The sequence below is a fragment of the Culex pipiens genome, chromosome 2 (assembly GCF_016801865.2).
Source record: "Culex pipiens pallens isolate TS chromosome 2, TS_CPP_V2, whole genome shotgun sequence".
Lineage (NCBI taxonomy): Eukaryota > Metazoa > Arthropoda > Insecta > Diptera > Culicidae > Culex > Culex pipiens.
Window position 1 is genome coordinate 10960582 of NC_068938.1, and position 18818 is coordinate 10979399.

Below are 18818 nucleotides of genomic sequence, written 5' to 3' on the forward strand. Positions count from 1 at the left end.
AGTTGGTGCGTCGTCGTCATCATCTTCGTCATCGCCCTACTATCACACACATCATCCCATCATCGCGTCGCGTCGCGCCGGTCTGGTCGCCGAGTCGTTCCTCCGAGGCAGAGCATAATCGTAAAACGTGCGTCGAGGTGAAACAGTTTCAGTTCAGGTTAGACCCCGCTGCTGGTAACAATTAAAGTGAGGTTGAAGGGGGCTCTTTTTTTATTTCCTGCAGTTTTTTTACAGTTTTTTTTCGGGTTGAGGTTAGGTTTAAGTGCACTTTAATGACGCAAAAGTGATAGAATTGCTGCGAGCATGTTGGTGGTGCACGATCGACTTCAAGTCGATCGTCGTCACTCAGAGAGTGCCTCCACGAGCGGCAATGTGCTGCGTGTTGTTTGTTTATGTTGGTGTTTTTCATTAATGAAGTGAGCCCCGCAGGATCATCGACGATCGCGTCAAGAATGTGTTTGTGTTGAGACAGAGAGAGGGCAGAATACGATCGTGTTTGAAGAGCAAAGTGTGCGCAAAGAAAACGGGGAAAAATTTCCTTTCTTTTCACGCCGGCCAATTTGGGGAGAGCTTTTATTGCTGGAAAAGCCCCGAAGCGCGCGCAGCGCGGAAAAGAGTGGCACGATCGATCGCCGAACGAACGAGAAACGCCGACGAAGAAAGGAAACAAAAAAAGGAGGTGGTGACGAGCGTCCGAAAAGCACAAACACTTTACGAGAAGCAAAGGGAGAGAGAGCAAAGAGCGCGCAAAAGTGTACGAAAATGAGGTGGCAAGAGGAAAAACAAGAAGGAGAGAAACGAAAACAAAGGCGAATCGCGTAAGGCGAAAAAGCGTGCAAGTTGTGTGTGAGTGAGAGAGAGGGAGAGCGACCGATCGGCTGGTTGGTGGGAAGGAGACGGACGCTCTGTCGAAGGCGAGAGAGCGAGGAGAGCTCGGCAGGCAGAGAGCAGCAGAGGCACAACTCAAACTCAAACAACACACACTCAACGAAGGTGCTCTGCTCAGTCGTCCGAAGAAGGAAGGATATCGGTGGCCTAGAAGCGCAGAGCTTGAGCATAACAGTTTTCGTGCGCGATCGTGATTGATGTTCGGCCCTCGGCCCCCGACGACGTGTGTTTTTCTTCTCGAAACTCGATACGCAACGCACAACACTGTCGGCCGTCCAGGGAGGATATTGGAGAGCAGAGCAGGTCGAGAGCAGGCAGCGGTTGGGTGGTCAGGATTTTGCGGGAAAGTTTTTTCTGAAGAGTTTTTCCCAGAGTGATCGCGACTTGGTGTGGAAAGTCCTTAAGGAAAAAACAAATCGAATCAATGTGTCCACAACGGATTGCCCTCTAGCAAGAAGCCATGTGATCGTTTACCAGAAAATGATCAATTTAGTGATAACCGTTGACAGTGCAAGCCGAGTGTGAAGTTTTGGCCTAGTTCTAGCAGTTAAGAGTGTTGTAGATAACGGAGTGTGTACAGAAGTGGTGAACAAACGTGAGCGTTGATCGAGCTGAAAATCGGTTGTGTTTTTCCTCTGGTGTGGGAAAATTTGTGATGATTGTCAGCATGGAACTGGTGACACTTTTCCTGGTCTGCCTGATGGCGGTCAGCAGTACGAGCGCGGAGGTGGAAAGCAAAAGCAAACCCGGCCGGGGACGGGGATCGATGTGGTGGTAAGTAACAATTTTTTTCTGAAGTTATGCAAATATTGGTCGACTTTTAACCGTTGAAATTAAATTTGAACTCAAAATATTCGTCAGAATTTGCCGACGGATCTTGGATCTTTATTGATGTTTACTAATTTAAAACGATCAGTAATTTTGAATGGATTTAGTGAAAAGAATTTGTTCAAACTACTAAAAATTTAGTGAAATTGCAACCATCAAATTTCATCATTTACTCTCATAATTCGTCTTTTAATGTGATCAATTATCTTGTTAAAATGTTTTCTTTTCGCATTTTTTTTAATTGATTCTATTTCATTCAGTTTTATGAAGCTGCTTTATAAATAACTTATAAATTCACCTTAAACTTATTTTAAAATCCTTTTAGAGATGAGATTGCTTTTACCTATATGGACGTTATGTTTACAACTGTTGAAGTGATTTTTTAATGTTGGTAGACAACTAGATTCGATACATTTTGGAGTTATTAAAATGATGTTTCAAGTAGAAATGGAAATCCTCAAGTTTTAAAATAATAAAAGACACTTTTATGTTATTTTCCATCTCAAAATTGACTTTATCCTGAAAAAAATAACACCACTCTGAAATATTTAAACAAACTGGATATAGAGTAATATTTTTATCTTAACCAACCGATTTTAGTTAAAGGCAGGACTATGGTTTTATTAAATTTACAGTTGTGGAGTTCGACTGGTATTGTTTTCAATAAGTTCTTTTCAGGATTATTGTTTCAAAAACTACTTATTTGATCAGTTCAGTTAATCTAATTTTGAAGCTCCACCTACCCCCCCCACTCAGCCTCAATTACAAATAAAACCCTACTCTAACAGCCCTCAATCACCTCATTGTACTCCGGCTATCATTACAACGCGATATCGGTTGCACCATCACCACCCATTCCATTGCAGCAGCAACTGCTGGTCCCCAAATGATGTCACGTAGTCCCATTAGCGTTCCGGTTGATTCACCATTTATCAACGCCGATCCCCGTGAATACCAAAGTACCTGTTAAAGGGACTGCCTGCGCAAAGTGACGGTGGAGAATATCAATCAATACCGGGGTTTGTTTCTGAGCGGGGGAAAAACATACACAGATCGTAAAGTCGTCGCAGATGCACCCGGGGAAGTTTGTGTGCGTCAGATGATCCATTTAGTGGGCCATCAACTTCCCATTAGGCACTCTGTTTTTTTTTGGGTGAAGATCTCAAAGGTTGATACAGACATCATCTTAATATTTTGGGAGATTTTTTACGACTTGACCTCCGCGCTCTGCTGGTTTTGGACGGGGGTGATTAATTGGAAATTTATAGCTCTCTTGGGAAGAGGTTCGGGGACTGTGGTTGGAACGCAACTAGTTTCGAGCTACGCGTGTCCGTATGGAAATGCATGTTGTACATAAGTGATTTGGCCCTGAGAGTTCCAACCTGTCCCGCTCGCGATCAAACTCGTTATTTTTTCTCGGCTCATTTCCCGTGTCCAACTTTACGAGACGCTGCAGTAGCTGTGCAACGGTTCGCAACGTTCACCTCGATCACTGTAATCAATACTGTAATCATCATAAATGTTGATTATAATTATTTGTGTAATTAATTTTATTATTTAACCAACATTATATGGCATTTAACAGACTCGTTAACATAATTTATACGTGCACGGCAACATTTTATCCGTTCGCGCCTCGAACGTGGACTTTCTTGTCGACCTGCTGCAGCAGCAGCAGCTCCAATCACTTTCATTACCACCTGAGACGTCCGCGGTTGGTCCGCGATCGATCGCGAGAGCTCAAGGTATGCAAATTCTTGCCGCAAGTCCAAATTGATTTGTATTCAGCACCGAAACCCACCACCGAGGAGACAGGCTGGCTGCGCGTTAATTAAATTAAAACTCGCAAAAGCCCTTCGCCTTTTATTTGCTCGACTTTTGTTTAATTAATTTGCAATCTTTTGCGTAACCCAAATCGATCGTTATCGCTTCCCCTTAAAGCTGGAGGTTCCCTTGAGAGCGTCATAAAGTGCGTGTGACCGCGCCTGGGGCGCGGGAAAGCCTCTTTTGATGGCCCATTTTAATGGGCTGGGACTTCGGGCTATTAAAAAGGTCCCCGTCAAGACACTTGAGATATCGTACATTGTAGTCGTCGGCGACGACGTCGTCGTCAGGAAATCAGGTCAGGTGATAATCGCAGCCCGGCGGCGACTTGCAACTACTCCGCGAGACGCGGACATCTATCACGGGTGTGAAATGCAATTAATTTGCTTGTCAGGCCAGAACTGGAAACCGTGTCTTGTTAACACGATCTGGAAGTGACGCGAAACCGTTTTTCGCGCACCAAAAGTGGCCAGAAATTGGCAAGCTTGAAAGTCGTGTGAGGTGGGACTTTCCCAGGAAGCTTCGCGAAGGAGTTGCGCACAAAAGACTTCAATGTGTCCAGGCGACGAACCCTTCCGCAGAAGTCTTCTTTGCAAGCAGATGAAATGAAACAGGCGTTTGTTAATAGCGCAATAAATGACAAATTAACACCGTGGTGTCATTTTTCATTCGACAGTTGTGGTGTGGTGTTCTGGGAGCAGAATCCCCCTCTCGGAAGCGAAATGATTACCCGTTTGATTAATAGTAACAGACAAGATCGGGTAGCTCGGGAGAGACTTGGCGTTTGATAAATTAATTTAGTTTTATTGCAAATCGCTTCGCGGGGCTGAGTGGAGTCCGGTGGGGTTGCAGAACGAGCTGGATTGTTGGTGCAACGTGCGCCGGTGATTGAACGGGATTTACCGTTTACAGCGAGTGGCCGAGTTTTATGGGATTTTTTGCGCGCGATGCAAATTGCCATTAATTATTGGAATAATTTATTTGCTCGCTAACGAGATATCGGTGACGACGGTTTTGATTGATTTTAAGATTAGACGCGGTGCTGGGAGAATGATTTGTCGTGGGAAATTGATTTAATTATGTTGTACTTGATCTATAAGCTCAAAATCTACTCAGTATGAGATTTACAAAGACAACTAAAAACTATATCCTATACGAGTTTCACTTATATTTGAGATCGACAAACAACTTTGTAGAACATTCCAAACCGATCGGAGTTAATCTCAATCTGCAAATTTCGATTTTAGCTAATGCGGACTATTGTCTTTTGCGATTTATATGGCAAACAAGCTATTTAAGTAATTCAACAGCTTGATTACACAAAGTCGACAAAACCGAATACAAAGTTAGTTTCTTGTAGATTTTAGATCGGCGAACAACTTTGTAGAACATTCCAAACCGATCCGAGTTGATCTGCAACTACAAAATTCGATTTTAGCTCATGCGGACTAGTATTGCTTGATCCAAAGAGATTCTCTTATCTTGAGCATCTTTCAAAAAAATATTCAGCAATGTCCAACTTAAAAAAATTAGGTTCGAGATTAAAATCGATTGTTAATTGTTCAATCACACGAAATTTCAGAACAATTTCAAACGTTCATAAGTCACAGTTTTCCACATTCCACCATGTTAAAATTCCTCAAAAACGCTCACAAAACCTGGAGGCGCGTTTATAATCTTGTCATCTTGCCACTTTTTGCCTGTCCACACGGCACACTGGACACATTCCGTTCCGCTTGTGTTCCGAATTTCGTCGCAAGGACTCCAAAAGCAACAACGACAAAAAAACTCGGCTTCTTTGGGAGCAAACACGGCGATGAGTACAACCGATCACAATCGCGTAAAACATGTGTAAATTTTAATTTGAAAGAATTTTAAAATTTACTTTTCGCGTCCGATTTCTTGAGGTCTCTTGCGAAATTGATGATTTATACGCTCCGCGTGGTCCAGGTGAGTGACACATTGGTCCCGATCCCCGCTTGAGCAGACAAAAAGTGCACTCTTACATAATAACCGCTTGTTATAAAAGTAAATTAGTTTGTCTTTTGCACACCGAGTACGACAATGCAAGACAAGAAGGGGGCAGAAGCTCCAGCCAATTGCCGACTTCTGGGCCCCGGTACAATAAATGCGTCTGTTGTGCAGGTCGTCGTCGCAAACAAAACAAAAAATGGTGGAGTTGCTTCCACAATACAAAAAGGCGAAGGCAGTAATAATAATTATCATAAACAACATTGCTGTGCATTGTAAATCATCTTTTCTGCTTCGGGCTTTTCTGGATCCAGTGTGTTGACAGAGTGGTGCAGTTCACTGCCGTGTGTGTCATTTGCCCGGGAAGCGTCTTAAAAAAGGGCATAAAACCGAACATCTCGTCATACACGATCGAGCAATACTAATAAGGTGTCCCCGGGATGGGTGTCCCGAGCGGTGCGAGGTCCCGCGGCGCGTCGATACCTGCCGGCCACGGGGGCGTCCCGACCATCTCGAGACACTTGCCAACTCGGGACGCGATCGTGTGAATCTTGCCGTTTTCGTCACCGCAGTGCCAAGTGCCATAAATGAATGCTGCAAAATTTCATATCCCATCATCTTCATCAGGCCGGCGACAACCTGGTGGACAGATTGTCAACGATCTTGGCGCGGCGCGTAATTTATGAGCCGTGCAGTACGCGTTGTCTGGGATCGTTTTTGCGCGCGCGCGAGATCCTCCGGCAAAACCTCCCGGAAGGGGGGGGGCGCTTTCATCACTTTCTTTCCGGGGAGATCGGCGTCTGCGAGAGATCGCGATCGCTGTCTGCCCATTTTTGGGACGCGGATAAGCGCCGTCGCACGATCCGGATGATCTAGGTTACGCGATCCTAGCCCTACGCGCGCGTCATCAACCTGATTAAATATTCAACAAATCATGCGACCAAACATGTTCGCGCTGAGGTTTGTCGTGTGGCTTTTTTGTAGTCATTGTTGGCGATTTTATGGCAATACCTCTTTGTCACACTCTCTGCGCGGAACGCGGAACGTGGCCACGGATGCTGCGGTTTGCTCACTCCGCCGGCGTGAGGACATGAACATTAAGGTTAGGTATGCGAGAGATGCGATATGATGGTTATTAAATTACTCGTCACACAGTTATGGAGTGTGTGGTTACCGCGAGGAATTTTGATTTGAATGAGACACTTTCTGGTCGACGGTGCCGTTGACGGGAATACAAATGATCGTGCGCACATTTCTGGGAAGAGATTCGGTTCCTGAAACGGTGAGTTGCTTACTGATCGCGAGTTTTAAGATCGGATCTGACGAGATCAACTGCGGTGACACTTGCAGAACGCGATCGTGAAGCAGTTCAAATTTTAGTAGATTTATGTACAATTACATCAAGTAACTCACGGTAGCACCCAGATATCAAATATCCAACGACGTGTCACCACTATTTTCGTCAATCTTGTTTACCACAAATCAACCTCAAATAGAGCAACCCCCCCAGCGGCTCGTTTGGTGACCGCGATTCCGCGGTGACACGAGCTGACTGATTTGCATAAAACAACAACGGCCGAGGTTTCGTAACTTTGCGTACCGCGCGCATGTTCACACCCAAATATTGACCCTACCAATTCGGACTCCCAAAAATCTCGTGCGTTGGGCAAGATTTGGACGCGACGCGAACTTTACGAATTTCGAAGAAACGTCGTCTGTGACGACGACGACGTTCAAGAGCAAACATATGTTTCCGATCTCAAACTTGTTACTTCCTTTCCTCTCAAGACGAAAGGGACTAAAAGGGACTTGTTTGTGTGAAATTTAATGCCTGATCAAAGGGTGTGTGTAAGTGCTGCACATTCTTCCTGGACTAATATTTGGTCAGTCGTCGTCGTCGCGTTAATCCATCTTCGTGATCCGATGTTGACTTTCTGACCCTTTCTCGTAGCGCTCAGGTGAATCTCCGAGCAATGTGTGTTTGGATTGGGAATTTGGAATTTTTGGACAGTGTAAATACCGGCATTGTTTCCAGCAAACCGGGGAAGTTTGTTTTGACAGATGATGCTAAAATCACCTTTCCTTTCCACAGGGGCATCGCGAAGGCCGGCGAACCGAACAACATTTCGCCGCTGGCGAACGGTATGATCTACATGGATCCGGCGATACACGCGACGTTGCGGCGGAAGCAGCGACGGCTCGCGAGGGAGAATCCGGGCGTGCTCGCCGCGATCGCCAAGGGTGCCAACATGGCGATCAACGAGTGCCAGCACCAGTTCCGGAACCGGCGGTGGAACTGCTCCACGCGGAACTTCCTCCGGGGGAAGAATCTGTTCGGGAAGATCGTCGAGCGAGGTAAGTCGTTGCGTGGCAGTCATTGTCATTCAGCCGCGTGGTCGTCGCCTTTACATAACCGAAAAGCGAAACCGATTTGCGTACGAGGCAGCAGCTGCTGCTGCGTAGGAAGATTTTACGACTATGGTCCGGAGCGAACGTTTCAATGTCAGCTTCTGAGGCGCGCGAGTACGCACGTTGATCTGCGATAGTGACCCTACGACGCGGAGATACCGGGAGACACTGCTAATTTTCACACCAGACACGATTACGCCGTTGGCGTACCCCGTCGCATTGTTCCAATGTCAGACCTTGTGTAATAAGATCATGTTACGAGTGCGCAGGCCCTCGTCTTCTTCCTCTTCACATTCAACGCATTTGTAACTGGAGGCTTAATGTTGCGAAAATAAACTGTTACAGATTTGTTTTTCCACTTCTGCACCATCAGATAAAAACCCCTGGGACAGATGTTCCCGAAGAGAGAGGCACAACAGTTTTATTGCTATTATTAGAGGAGTTTACGCTCTTGTCGGAGTCCCTAAATCAAAAACGTTCTTAACGTTCTTTCAAGTGGCTCGATGACAGGGCCCGGAAAACGTTTACGTCGTCAAATGGTTGCTTTCTTGATCCCGGAATCGGGCCACTTAGGCGGAACCTTTCGGTTCCGGCGAGCCGAAATAACAAACAATTTAGCGTTGTTTTTCGCTTTTTCTTCGTCCTGTTGCGTTCACCGGTTTTATTTTGAGAGGGGGAAAACCGTCGGTACAAAGGATTCTCCGGTGACACACCCAGTGTTGTTTTTCTTGGCATCGTATGTGCTCAATGGAAACGGTTTTGGGGTGCGCAATCGAAAATGGTTTTTGGTAGAAACCAAATTGGCTGGTTAATCTCTCTCGAATTACGTCTGGCCCGAGGGCTCTTTGTCGGGGTTTGCAGGGAGGTTTATTTAAGGTTTGGTATTTTTCCGCCGTAGTATTGAATTTATATGGAATAAGAACTATTTGAACATTTTCGCTGACTTTACACACGAAGTCAAACAAAGTTTGGTATGATGAGAGATTTTTATAGATTTTCGATCGGAGAACAACTTTGTAGAACATTTCAAACCGATCTGAGTTGATCTGGAATTTATATTCTCGTTTTAATCATATGCGGACTAGTGTCAATCGCTCCATAGAGATTCATATGGAAATCGAAGTATTTAAGCAATTCAATGACATGCTTAAACGAAAGCGACAAATCTGAAACCAAAATAAGTTTCTTGTAGATTTTTGATCGGAGAACAACTTTGTAGAACATTCCAAACCGATCCGAGTTGATCTACACTTGTTATATTCGAGTTTACCTCAGCCGGACTACAGTATTTTGCTCCAAAATGATCCCAACGTATCAGTCTACCACCTGCGATATCAACCAGCAGTTCTTTTCGCCACCCATAAGGTCTCAATCCGGCGCATCGGGGGGGGGCCCGAGAGACCCGCATCAAACGGCGCGTGCGCCCTCTCCCCGGGAGGTCCCGCGCGTGGTAGCTTCCTGGTCTCGCGCGTAATCTGATCAAACTCCACAGCCGTCGGTCGCTCTAATTATATTGACGGGTGTCGCTTTCAGTCTTCCTCGCGAAGAAAGCTCCCGCGAAGAAATTAAGTCATTATTCATCGTTTTGAGAGGAGAACTGGAGTGAAGGGGGTGTGAGGGATCCATTAGAGTCTGCAATCTTGGCAACGCTGCCGCTGTATCATTAATTAATGCAACTCTCTCGCCACGCGGTTGGTAGACCGGGTTTGCACATCTGGTTCGGCGGCCTGCAGCCGCGGCCAGTGGCGATAAATTATAATAATTGTCGGAGAATTAATGGCAATTTACCAAACAGTTATAGCGAATTCATACTGATTGATTAAGTAAACATGCAAAATTAATTGCTTGTGCGAGCGGGGGGATTTGATCTGGTTTGTGTCTTTGGGTGGTACGGCTTAAGTAGATAAGTTTTCTTAATGTACTAGGTGGGCTGCCGAGGGGTCAGCCAATGGTCCACGCTGGGATTAAAGCAGTGCTGGAAGCCGTCGGAAAAATTACAGTAATTATCTCGCAGTGCGTTAAAATCCCTTGGGGCGGTTGAATATATTTCAACCTCGCAAAACAAACAAGAAAATTGCCTGTCAAATCAAATCGCGGAAAGAAATTCGCTGGCGAGGGCAAAATATGGCGTAGTTGAACCCGTCAAAAGGAACCCTACAAATGTTTTCACATCCAATTAACACCAATCAGTTTGATTTAAATTCAGCGCACGCCTCCTTCGTCTTGAGGTACAAAACGAGCGGCTTTCCCACACTCTAATCGGCAAACACCCCCGCAGTTCATCCCCTCATTTTGCGCGCGAGCTTCCAGAGCAAACCTCCCACGCGAACCCATTCATCGTGCCGTGTCGTCGTGAGCGTCTGTTTGAACTTTTCGAAAGCCATTTATAAATCGCTAGAGCGTAACCCACCGAGTCGCTCCTCGGAAGCCTCCTTCTACGTCAGGTAGCTCGCGAAACAACCGCTTAAATTGTATTTACTCGCCTAGATCTGCGCGCAGATCGTCGAAGGCGTTCGTCGCCCAAGACAATAACCGCCTTTCATGCAGCGGACTCTTTCGTAATTATGTTTGAACTACTGGAGTTCCAGCGCGGTGTGCGCGCGCAGATCTTGGACGTGAAACGTGATGTCATTTCCCAAGCAGTCGCGCGCGCGCGTTGACGATGACGAAGTCCCATCTTCAGATCGTCGTCGTCTAATCCTCCTCGCTCAGAAGCTCTCCGGAGGAGATTAAGGCTCCGAGATAAAAAAAAAACGTCCCGACGTGGAATGCTTCCAATATCTGGTTTCTGCCCCTGACGAAGGGGTGCTTATCTGGCTCTTAATTTCATCATTTTCTCGTCGAAAATCGAGCGATTTGCTGAGCCTCTCGTGTGGTCCCGATTGGAGAAGTGGTGCGGACCCTGCAGCGGAACAAAGATTGATCAGCTTGCGATAGAGGGCGACGAGCCGGTTGGACCGGCTACCGGTGGATGGTCCACTTTTGTGACATCCTCGCGACCGTGAGAATATTTTTATCGCCGATTTTATCTCCTCACTTCGATTTGTTTATCGCACATGCACGGAGAAAAAAGAGTTCCCAAAATCGTGAACAAGCGTTCATGAAAATAGGAACCACGAACAAAGTGTTCAAATCTCATGGTACGATTTCGAAAAACGTACCATGGAATTTGAACACTTTGTTCGTGGTTCCCATTTTCATGAACGCTTGTTCACGATTTTAGGAATTCTTTTTTCTCCGTGTGGCCCGCGTCCCGGGTGTTGGCGGTGGTTCGCGGCGACGACGGTAGCCCTAATTGACCAGCAAATTAAGGCGCTCCCACCGCAGAGCAGAGCGGGGTTGCGGTTGACCACACGGTCTCCGAAGAGCGCCGCTCTACAACTTTATTACCAGAAGGCAATTAAAAGCTATAAATCTTGTCACACCGTCGCGCCATCCAGGTTGTGCAACCGCATAATGCCGCACTCTTCTTCTCTCGGGGTTGCTGTTGTTGATGTTGTCTAGGAATAGAGCTCTCCGAGAGATCCGACAGGCCGGATTCAAAAGGCTCCGACGTTTATGACCACACCGGCTGACGGCGGCAAGATCCCTGAAGCCCACACACTCCTTTCTTCGGCGTGTCTTTTATGCTCGTACCTTCTCATCCCGAATTGATGGTGATGATGACAGTTTTATTTTTATAATACCGCAATAAAAATTTCTCATATTGGTGCCCCGGCTAGCTTTCAGACGGTGTGCTCTTTTTTTTGGGATCGATCTTTTTTGCGCTCTCCTCTATGTTTTTCTCTAGTCCTAGGGAACCGCATCAAAGCGTATCGGACCATATTAATAAACGATTTTATATGGGGTATAAATCAGAAGAGGTCCGATCCCAAGATTCGGCATTTCGGGGTCGGGTGTGTTAAATCATGTCGATTCATGAGCTCGATTTGTCCACATTGGAAGCGCCATCTCGTGTGTTTGATTGATTGCCCGATTAAATCACGGCAGACAATTAGCTTCCGGATCTGTGGGGATTTATATGGAAAACAGCTATTTCAAGATTTCACTGGAATGGCTTCATGAAGTCACCAAAGAAGCTTCCAAAAGAAAGTTTCTTGCAGGATTTGACATGAGGAACAACTTTGTAGAATATTTCATACCGATCTGAGTTGATCTTATATCCGTTCGATCAACTTAAACCCAAACGGACCGGTGACATTTGCTCCAAGAAACTCTTCCAAGAAAATCATTCGACGATCACTCCCCAGAGGGCGTCCCGAAATGCTTACTCAGTGCGAATTAGCACCCAATTTCACACCCCCGGAACACGCCGTATTATCCCTGGGCGATGATCCTCCATTACGACCGTTTTCGAATGTCCCAATCAATCATCATAAACTTCCTGCCGGCGCGCGGGAGATCCTTACCTGTACTCGGTACCCCGCGTGGCTAGGGAGTTCCCTGTAGCGCGCTAGCTAGGACTTTGGACGAGTCAAGTGCACGCAGGACATCTGGCCGGCATTCGGGGAAGTCACTGTCCATCCACTTGGTAGCCAACCAGAGACACCCGAGAGGAAAGAAAAAAAAGGTACAATTGAGACGTTTCGGAGTTGTTACGCTCAATATATCAATCACCCCCGAGGAGAAGTCTGCTGAGAGGGAAGCTGCCGGAGCAGGAGTTCTCTCCCAGGAAGGCCTCGAAGGACGGCGAAGGGCCCTCCTGGGAGCGGAACCCGGGTAATAAAGATGTTTTTCTGCCAAATTATGACGTTTATTGGCCGGCATTGAGAGAGCCCAGCGAGCGAGATCGATCATCTGTGAAGTGAAGGTTGCACGCCTCCGATCGAAGGCCGTTGCGTGGCCGCATCGTTCTGGGCTGGTGGTCGTAAAGCAATTAAAAGAGCCATTATCGATGCGGAAAGCCACTCCTCTTTGTTTGCGCTGTGCGCTGGTGATAAGTGCTTTTACGGGTTATTACGACGAGAAATCGGAGCGGTTCGTCAAATATTTGTGTTGGAATGTTGGACTAATTTGACAATTCATTTGTCTTGTCTTCTATCGTCACGAGTGGCCCGCTTTGTAAATGCGTGAATCGGTCGTACTCCATTAATCTCCGCGGCCGAATGAAATCGAGAGACCCCATTGATTGATCATTGACAGGGCGCGCGAGATTGGTGCGTTGAACTATAATTCAGAGGTAGCCCCGAACGGATTAATCTTTATTGATGTCATTTGTCACTCTCCGACTCCGACGAACGCTCCGGCTCGAGAAAGTGGTGCTGCGCTTGATTGATCTATCATTAATTGATTTATTGAGATTTGTCAGTCAGTCCGAGTCACCGAATCCCGAATAGAGTTGTGTATATTTATTTTGGGCATCAGCTAAATGATCGCTCTACAAGTAAGTCATCGCGCGCTCGGTTTCAGTCATATCTTATTGGATTAAGAAACGAAAAAAAAAGAGCGTTGCCTGCCTGCCTCAGTCTTTAATCTTTTGATTTCAACGCAACCGGCCGCGCAGATTCCCCGGGTTTGGGGAACACAGACATCGGTAGGTAATTGATACCTCCTTCTCGTCCTCCTCGCGGCGATCACGCAACCGGGAAGTGTGTCTTGAAAAATGTTAATCCCTCGAGCTCGTTGATGAATAAATTAACTGTGCTGGCATAACCGCGGAGCGTCATGGCTCAGCCATTTTGCGAGTTCACACGCCGGCCTGATGGACAGCAGCAGTTCAGGTTGACGGTTTGCCCTACTTCGATAGCGATCTCCGTGCCACGTGAGACATCATCCCCGGGAGGACCACGAGGTATATCATGAATGGATCTCCCGGCTTTGCCATCGCGCGCGCCCCCAGAGATATGATCTCGCCTGACGAGTGATTCAAGCTGACACACAAAAGGAAGTCGGGGTTGGTAGCAGCGGCTGCCGCAGCAAAAAAATCCTTTACAAAACGCCAAAATATTTGTGATCTTGATTGAGATCCATTCACCCTAACATCCGACCGAGCACTTATGATTTGTTTTTGCGCGCGCAGAGATAATTACCGGTTTTCGGCGGGGCGAGACCGTCCATCACACACCGGCGAGGCTCCGAATAATAGGCAATTTTCGAAATGTTCGCCTTTTTCGTTTTGGGATCATACAGAGGAAATCCGGTTGCCGTCCCCCTCCCGGGAGAGGTCCGCCGGAGAGATAGCAAACAAAGCAGCAGCTTTTTGCTGGTATTTTCGTTAAATAACAATTAGTTTAATGGGTAAATTGAGCAATGGGCGTAACAATACGTTTTGTTTTCCTCTGCGCGTTGTATGTTTTACGGGGAGATTCTCCGTTTTTCTTCAAACAGATTGTCTGAAACTCGTTTGATGTCTGCAGGATCTGGCAACGACAAGAAAAGACGTGCCCACAGGACTCGAGATGCATTTCGGTGATTAGCTGGAAAAGGTCTCGGTTGCGCTGCATTCATTTGCATTTGGGCGTTGCAAATTGCATTTCTCGGACAATGGTCCTCCATGATTGACAAATCTATCCGGAGCCGTCTTGGGTGGTGGTTCGGGGCGATAATTTGGGAAAGTGTGTGTCCAATGGTGCGTGACGGAAGGTTGAGGAGGTTGAAAAATTCGGGATTTGTTTCAAAATATTGCAACTCAAGCAAGTCGGGATATCTTGTTGATACTTGGTAGAATTTATATGGGAAACAAGGTATTACCTTCGTCATCCTGTATAGACTAGTAATGTCAACCTAGTAGCTTCCTAAGCTGAATTCTTATAGTTTTTGGCTTGAGAAACAAGTTTGTAGAATATTTCAATTTGATCCGGGTCGATCCAAACATGCTACAGAAGCTTCTATTGGATACGAACTAGTGGTAACTGCTCCAACCATGTCCGTAAACACCAAGGTCGGGATCGTAAGCCTCTTTTGGACACCCGAGCTTAACAATTCTACCTGGTCGTGCTGTTTACCTCTCGTCTCTCAATCGCTCTTAAGGTTGATCTTTCGAGAGCAGCACACAAAGTAATGAAAAGGAACGAAGAATCTCTCGTTAGGCCGCACGGTTGAACGACTTAGGCATGATTAGACGGCCCATAAGTAGGATTACAAAACGATTTAATTTATTTTAATCATCTCTCTTTCGGGGGGACTCAACTCGCATATGTATGATACTGATGGATTCCTTTCCCATTTTTCCCAATTCCAGGATGTCGAGAGACGGCCTTCATCTACGCGATCACCAGCGCGGCCGTGACGCACAGCATCGCGCGGGCCTGCAGCGAAGGATCGATCGAGTCGTGCACGTGTGACTACTCGCACCAGAGCCGGGCACCGCAGGCCAACAGCATGGGCGCGGTGGCCGGAGTCCGGGACTGGGAGTGGGGCGGCTGCAGTGACAACATCGGGTTCGGGTTCAAGTTCTCGCGGGAATTCGTCGACACCGGCGAGCGCGGTCGGACGCTGCGTGAGAAGATGAACCTGCACAACAACGAAGCTGGACGATCGGTAAGTTCATACCTCATCGTTTTTTGGGTTATAGTTTTACGCTCAAGTGGGGCGCGCACACTCAACGGTTATCTCGGGGGGTAATCCGGGGACGCGCGCGGTGAAATTAACGAAAGCTCTTTAGAGTACCACACAAGTCGAGAAAGCTGCTGCTGTGAACCGCCAGCAGCCGCGGAGAGAAATCAAATAAATAAAATTTATTTATAACCGTTTCTTCGTGCTTACCTCCAAACTACCGCCTGAGCCTCGAGGTTTCGCAAGCCTCCACTTTTTTTCCCTCCTTCTTAAATTTCATTAATAAATGTTTTAATCCCCATTCGCCATGTGGGCTCTCGCGTGAGCGCGGACTCCCCAGAGTCCGCCGAAAAAATGCCGACGAATTCCCATATATTAAAAGCCCGCTGACAGCTGATAAAAGGCCTAATGAAATCATTTATGAATTTTATTAATTTGTGGTGATTGTAATTAAGTGACATATTAGTCCTGCTGATGCTCTGCCTCTCGCGCGATCTTCGCGACGATGACGAAGACCTCAAAGAAGGGATTAGTGTGAAGTGGTTTCGATTTCGAACGGATTTTCTTTCGTTTCGTTTATATCTTCGACTGCTTCTTTCCGATTTTTTTGGGTGGCAGCAGGGTGAAGAACGGCAATTAAAGCTGGGATTACTGATCGAGGATTAAGACCTGCGCGCGCGATCGGGAATGCAAAAAAAAAAGAACGCGGGCAATCCTCGAGAGGATGATGATATTTAATTGATTTTTATAGGATTTTATTTGAATTGAAAACGAAATAAATGGCTATTTAATGTGGCCATAAATCTGTGGATTTGCAGAGGACTTGGACTTCATCAAACCTCGGGAGAGAGAGGGCTCGTGTGTGTGGGGAAATGAACTTGTAAACTGCATTCCTGGGGTAGTAAATTATTGAAGAAGGGACCCCTGCTGGTTCGTTGATCTGCTTTGGCTACGGTTCTGGGGTTCTGAGCCGGGGGAAACGTGACTCGCGAGTGCGCCCCAAAACGGTCGCATGCGGCACAGCGCTCTACCGTCTTCTTCACGATTAAGATCGCCGCGGTCGTAAATTATCTTCCAACGATTTATGATATCAATATCTTCTCTCTCTTGCAGCACGTACAGTCGGAGATGCGGCAGGAGTGCAAGTGCCACGGGATGTCCGGCTCGTGTACGGTGAAAACCTGCTGGATGCGTCTGCCCAGCTTCCGAGTGGTGGGTGACCTGCTGAAGGATCGCTTCGATGGCGCCTCGCGCGTGATGGTCTCGAACAGTTTGCGGACGACCGTCAACGAAGCGACGCTGTCGAACCGAGCGAACCCGAACGGGTTGAAGAGCCCGAATCAGGTGGGCTCGAGCCCGAACAGCGTCTCGAGCAACTCGATCCACGCGCGGAGTCACCAGCAGAAGAAGATCAATCGGTAAGTTTGAGATTTATATGGGAAATGAGGTATTTCTGGTTTGCGTTTCTTGATAGTCATAAATTAGAGAGAATGTCTTGCAAATCATGATTCCTATAGATTTTTGCACGGGGAACAACTTTGTAGAACATTCCAAATCGATCCGAGTTAATCCAAAGTTGCTAGAGCTGCGTTTAAGGCATACTTACAAGCAATTTGAGCTCCAACGGTTATACCTCTTTCAAATCGTATCAAATCATCTTGCAATTTTAAAACTAATCATAATTTTCCTTTCTCCACAAACAGATACAACTTTCAGCTCAAGCCGCACAACCCGGACCACAAACCGCCGGGCATGAAGGACCTGGTCTACCTGGAACCGTCGCCGGGGTTTTGCGAGCGGAACCCCCGGCTCGGCATCCAGGGAACGCACGGCCGCCAGTGTAACGACACGTCGATCGGCGTCGACGGGTGCGACCTGATGTGCTGCGGCCGGGGCTACCGGACGCAGGAAGTGATCGTGGTGGAACGGTGCGCCTGCACGTTCCACTGGTGCTGCGAGGTAAAGTGTAAGCTGTGTCGGACGAAGAAGATTATTCACACATGTCTGTGAGGTGGAGTAGGAGCAGAAGTTTCGACGAGGTAGCGAGTCAACAAAAAAGCCCAGCGCAGAAAAAAACGAAACGCAGAATTGTAGAGAATCGTTCACGTATTCTTTGCGGGGTCCAGCTCAGGTTTTTGCGTTGATTTCTGAATCATAATCTCGGGAGGGATTTGTGTGATCAAGAATCGAGAGAGACGGGGACAGAGACGACACAAAAAAACGTCTTGCGCGACCGTCACCGAGCCCGAAGACTCATCTCCCGTGACTGGTGGGAACCAAAGTCGAGCCGGGGTAAGGAAGGAGCGTTGAAGAAACGAAACAAAAAACGAGAACATCTCCTTATCTTAAATATTCGACTTTTGTTTTAAGTTATAATGGATGACATTTGGTGGCTCGGTGCGTTGCGCGAGGTCGTTTTTTCCCCCCGCTTTAATCTCGAGGAATTTCATCTCTTCTGGGAGTAGCTGAAAAAGTTTAAGATAAAAACTCGACGCGAGACTCGGAAATCAACTCAATGACCCTGGGCCAGCACACTGCGTGACGGTTAAATTGTATATATATTTCAACTCTTTTCGCCCTTATAAATATTATTTAATTAACTAAATTGACAACCAAAAAATATTATATATTTTTGCTTGGACTCCTTTTCTTTAGTTATTTTTTGTGTTCGCAAGAGAAAAATAATGCTTAAGAAGTAGGTCCCCCGCCCCGTTTGCTCACAATCCCCGCCCTTCCCCAGCGCGTGTATCATATAATAAGTATTTATTAAACAAAAAACAAGCAGCCCTTTCCGGAAAGCGACCATTGCACAGTGGTCCAGATCGCAAAATTAAGTGGAAAATGGATTTTCCGAAAAATGGTGACGTTTTGGAGCTTTGGTGTCTTCAGAAGAGTTGTTGCAAATGGAAAGGGGCAACTTTTGGTTTGGTTCAAAATTAGGGTGGTTCACGATTAGGGTGATTTTGAAAATCTAACTTTTCAGGAATATTTTTGGGAATTTTTTTGTCTTCTAGAAAGTTGATGGGCTTGCCAATCCAAGCAACTTTGTCGAAGACACCAAAATTTTATCTCGTAATCTACGCCTTCTATGACCAAATTTATAAAAAGCATCTGAGCAAACCTTCAAAAATCAGTTTTTTGAACGTGGCAATTCAGGGTTAACTTTTAGAGAAAAGTGATATTCGGAGCACTTTTAGAGCTCTACAAAACAAACATTTTCATTTTTTGACATGTCAATTTGGACTTAAGGGTCAAAAGTTACAGCCATTTTAAGGTAAAAAAGATGCAAATTTAAAACTTAAATATCTCAAAATGGCGCAAGCCAAATTTTGAGCACTAGGTTGCATTTGAAAGAAGAGATCTAGCATTACAAACGCTGAAAAAATCTCAGGAGTGTTTTTCTT

The 18818-nt window shown here is 46.4% G+C and overlaps 1 protein-coding gene across 1 annotated transcript; it reads left to right on the forward strand.

The window, feature by feature from the left end:
* The first annotated feature begins 452 nt into the window (after positions 1 to 452).
* Positions 453 to 18081, forward strand: LOC120423989 (protein Wnt-1). Its single transcript, XM_039587986.2, has 5 exons — positions 453 to 1662; positions 7604 to 7866; positions 15101 to 15399; positions 16528 to 16832; positions 17118 to 18081. Exons 1-5 carry the CDS (start codon positions 1544 to 1546, stop codon positions 17422 to 17424), a joined length of 1293 nt encoding a protein of 430 aa, XP_039443920.1. The 5' UTR covers positions 453 to 1543; the 3' UTR covers positions 17425 to 18081.
* Positions 18082 to 18818: the final 737 nt, after the last annotated feature.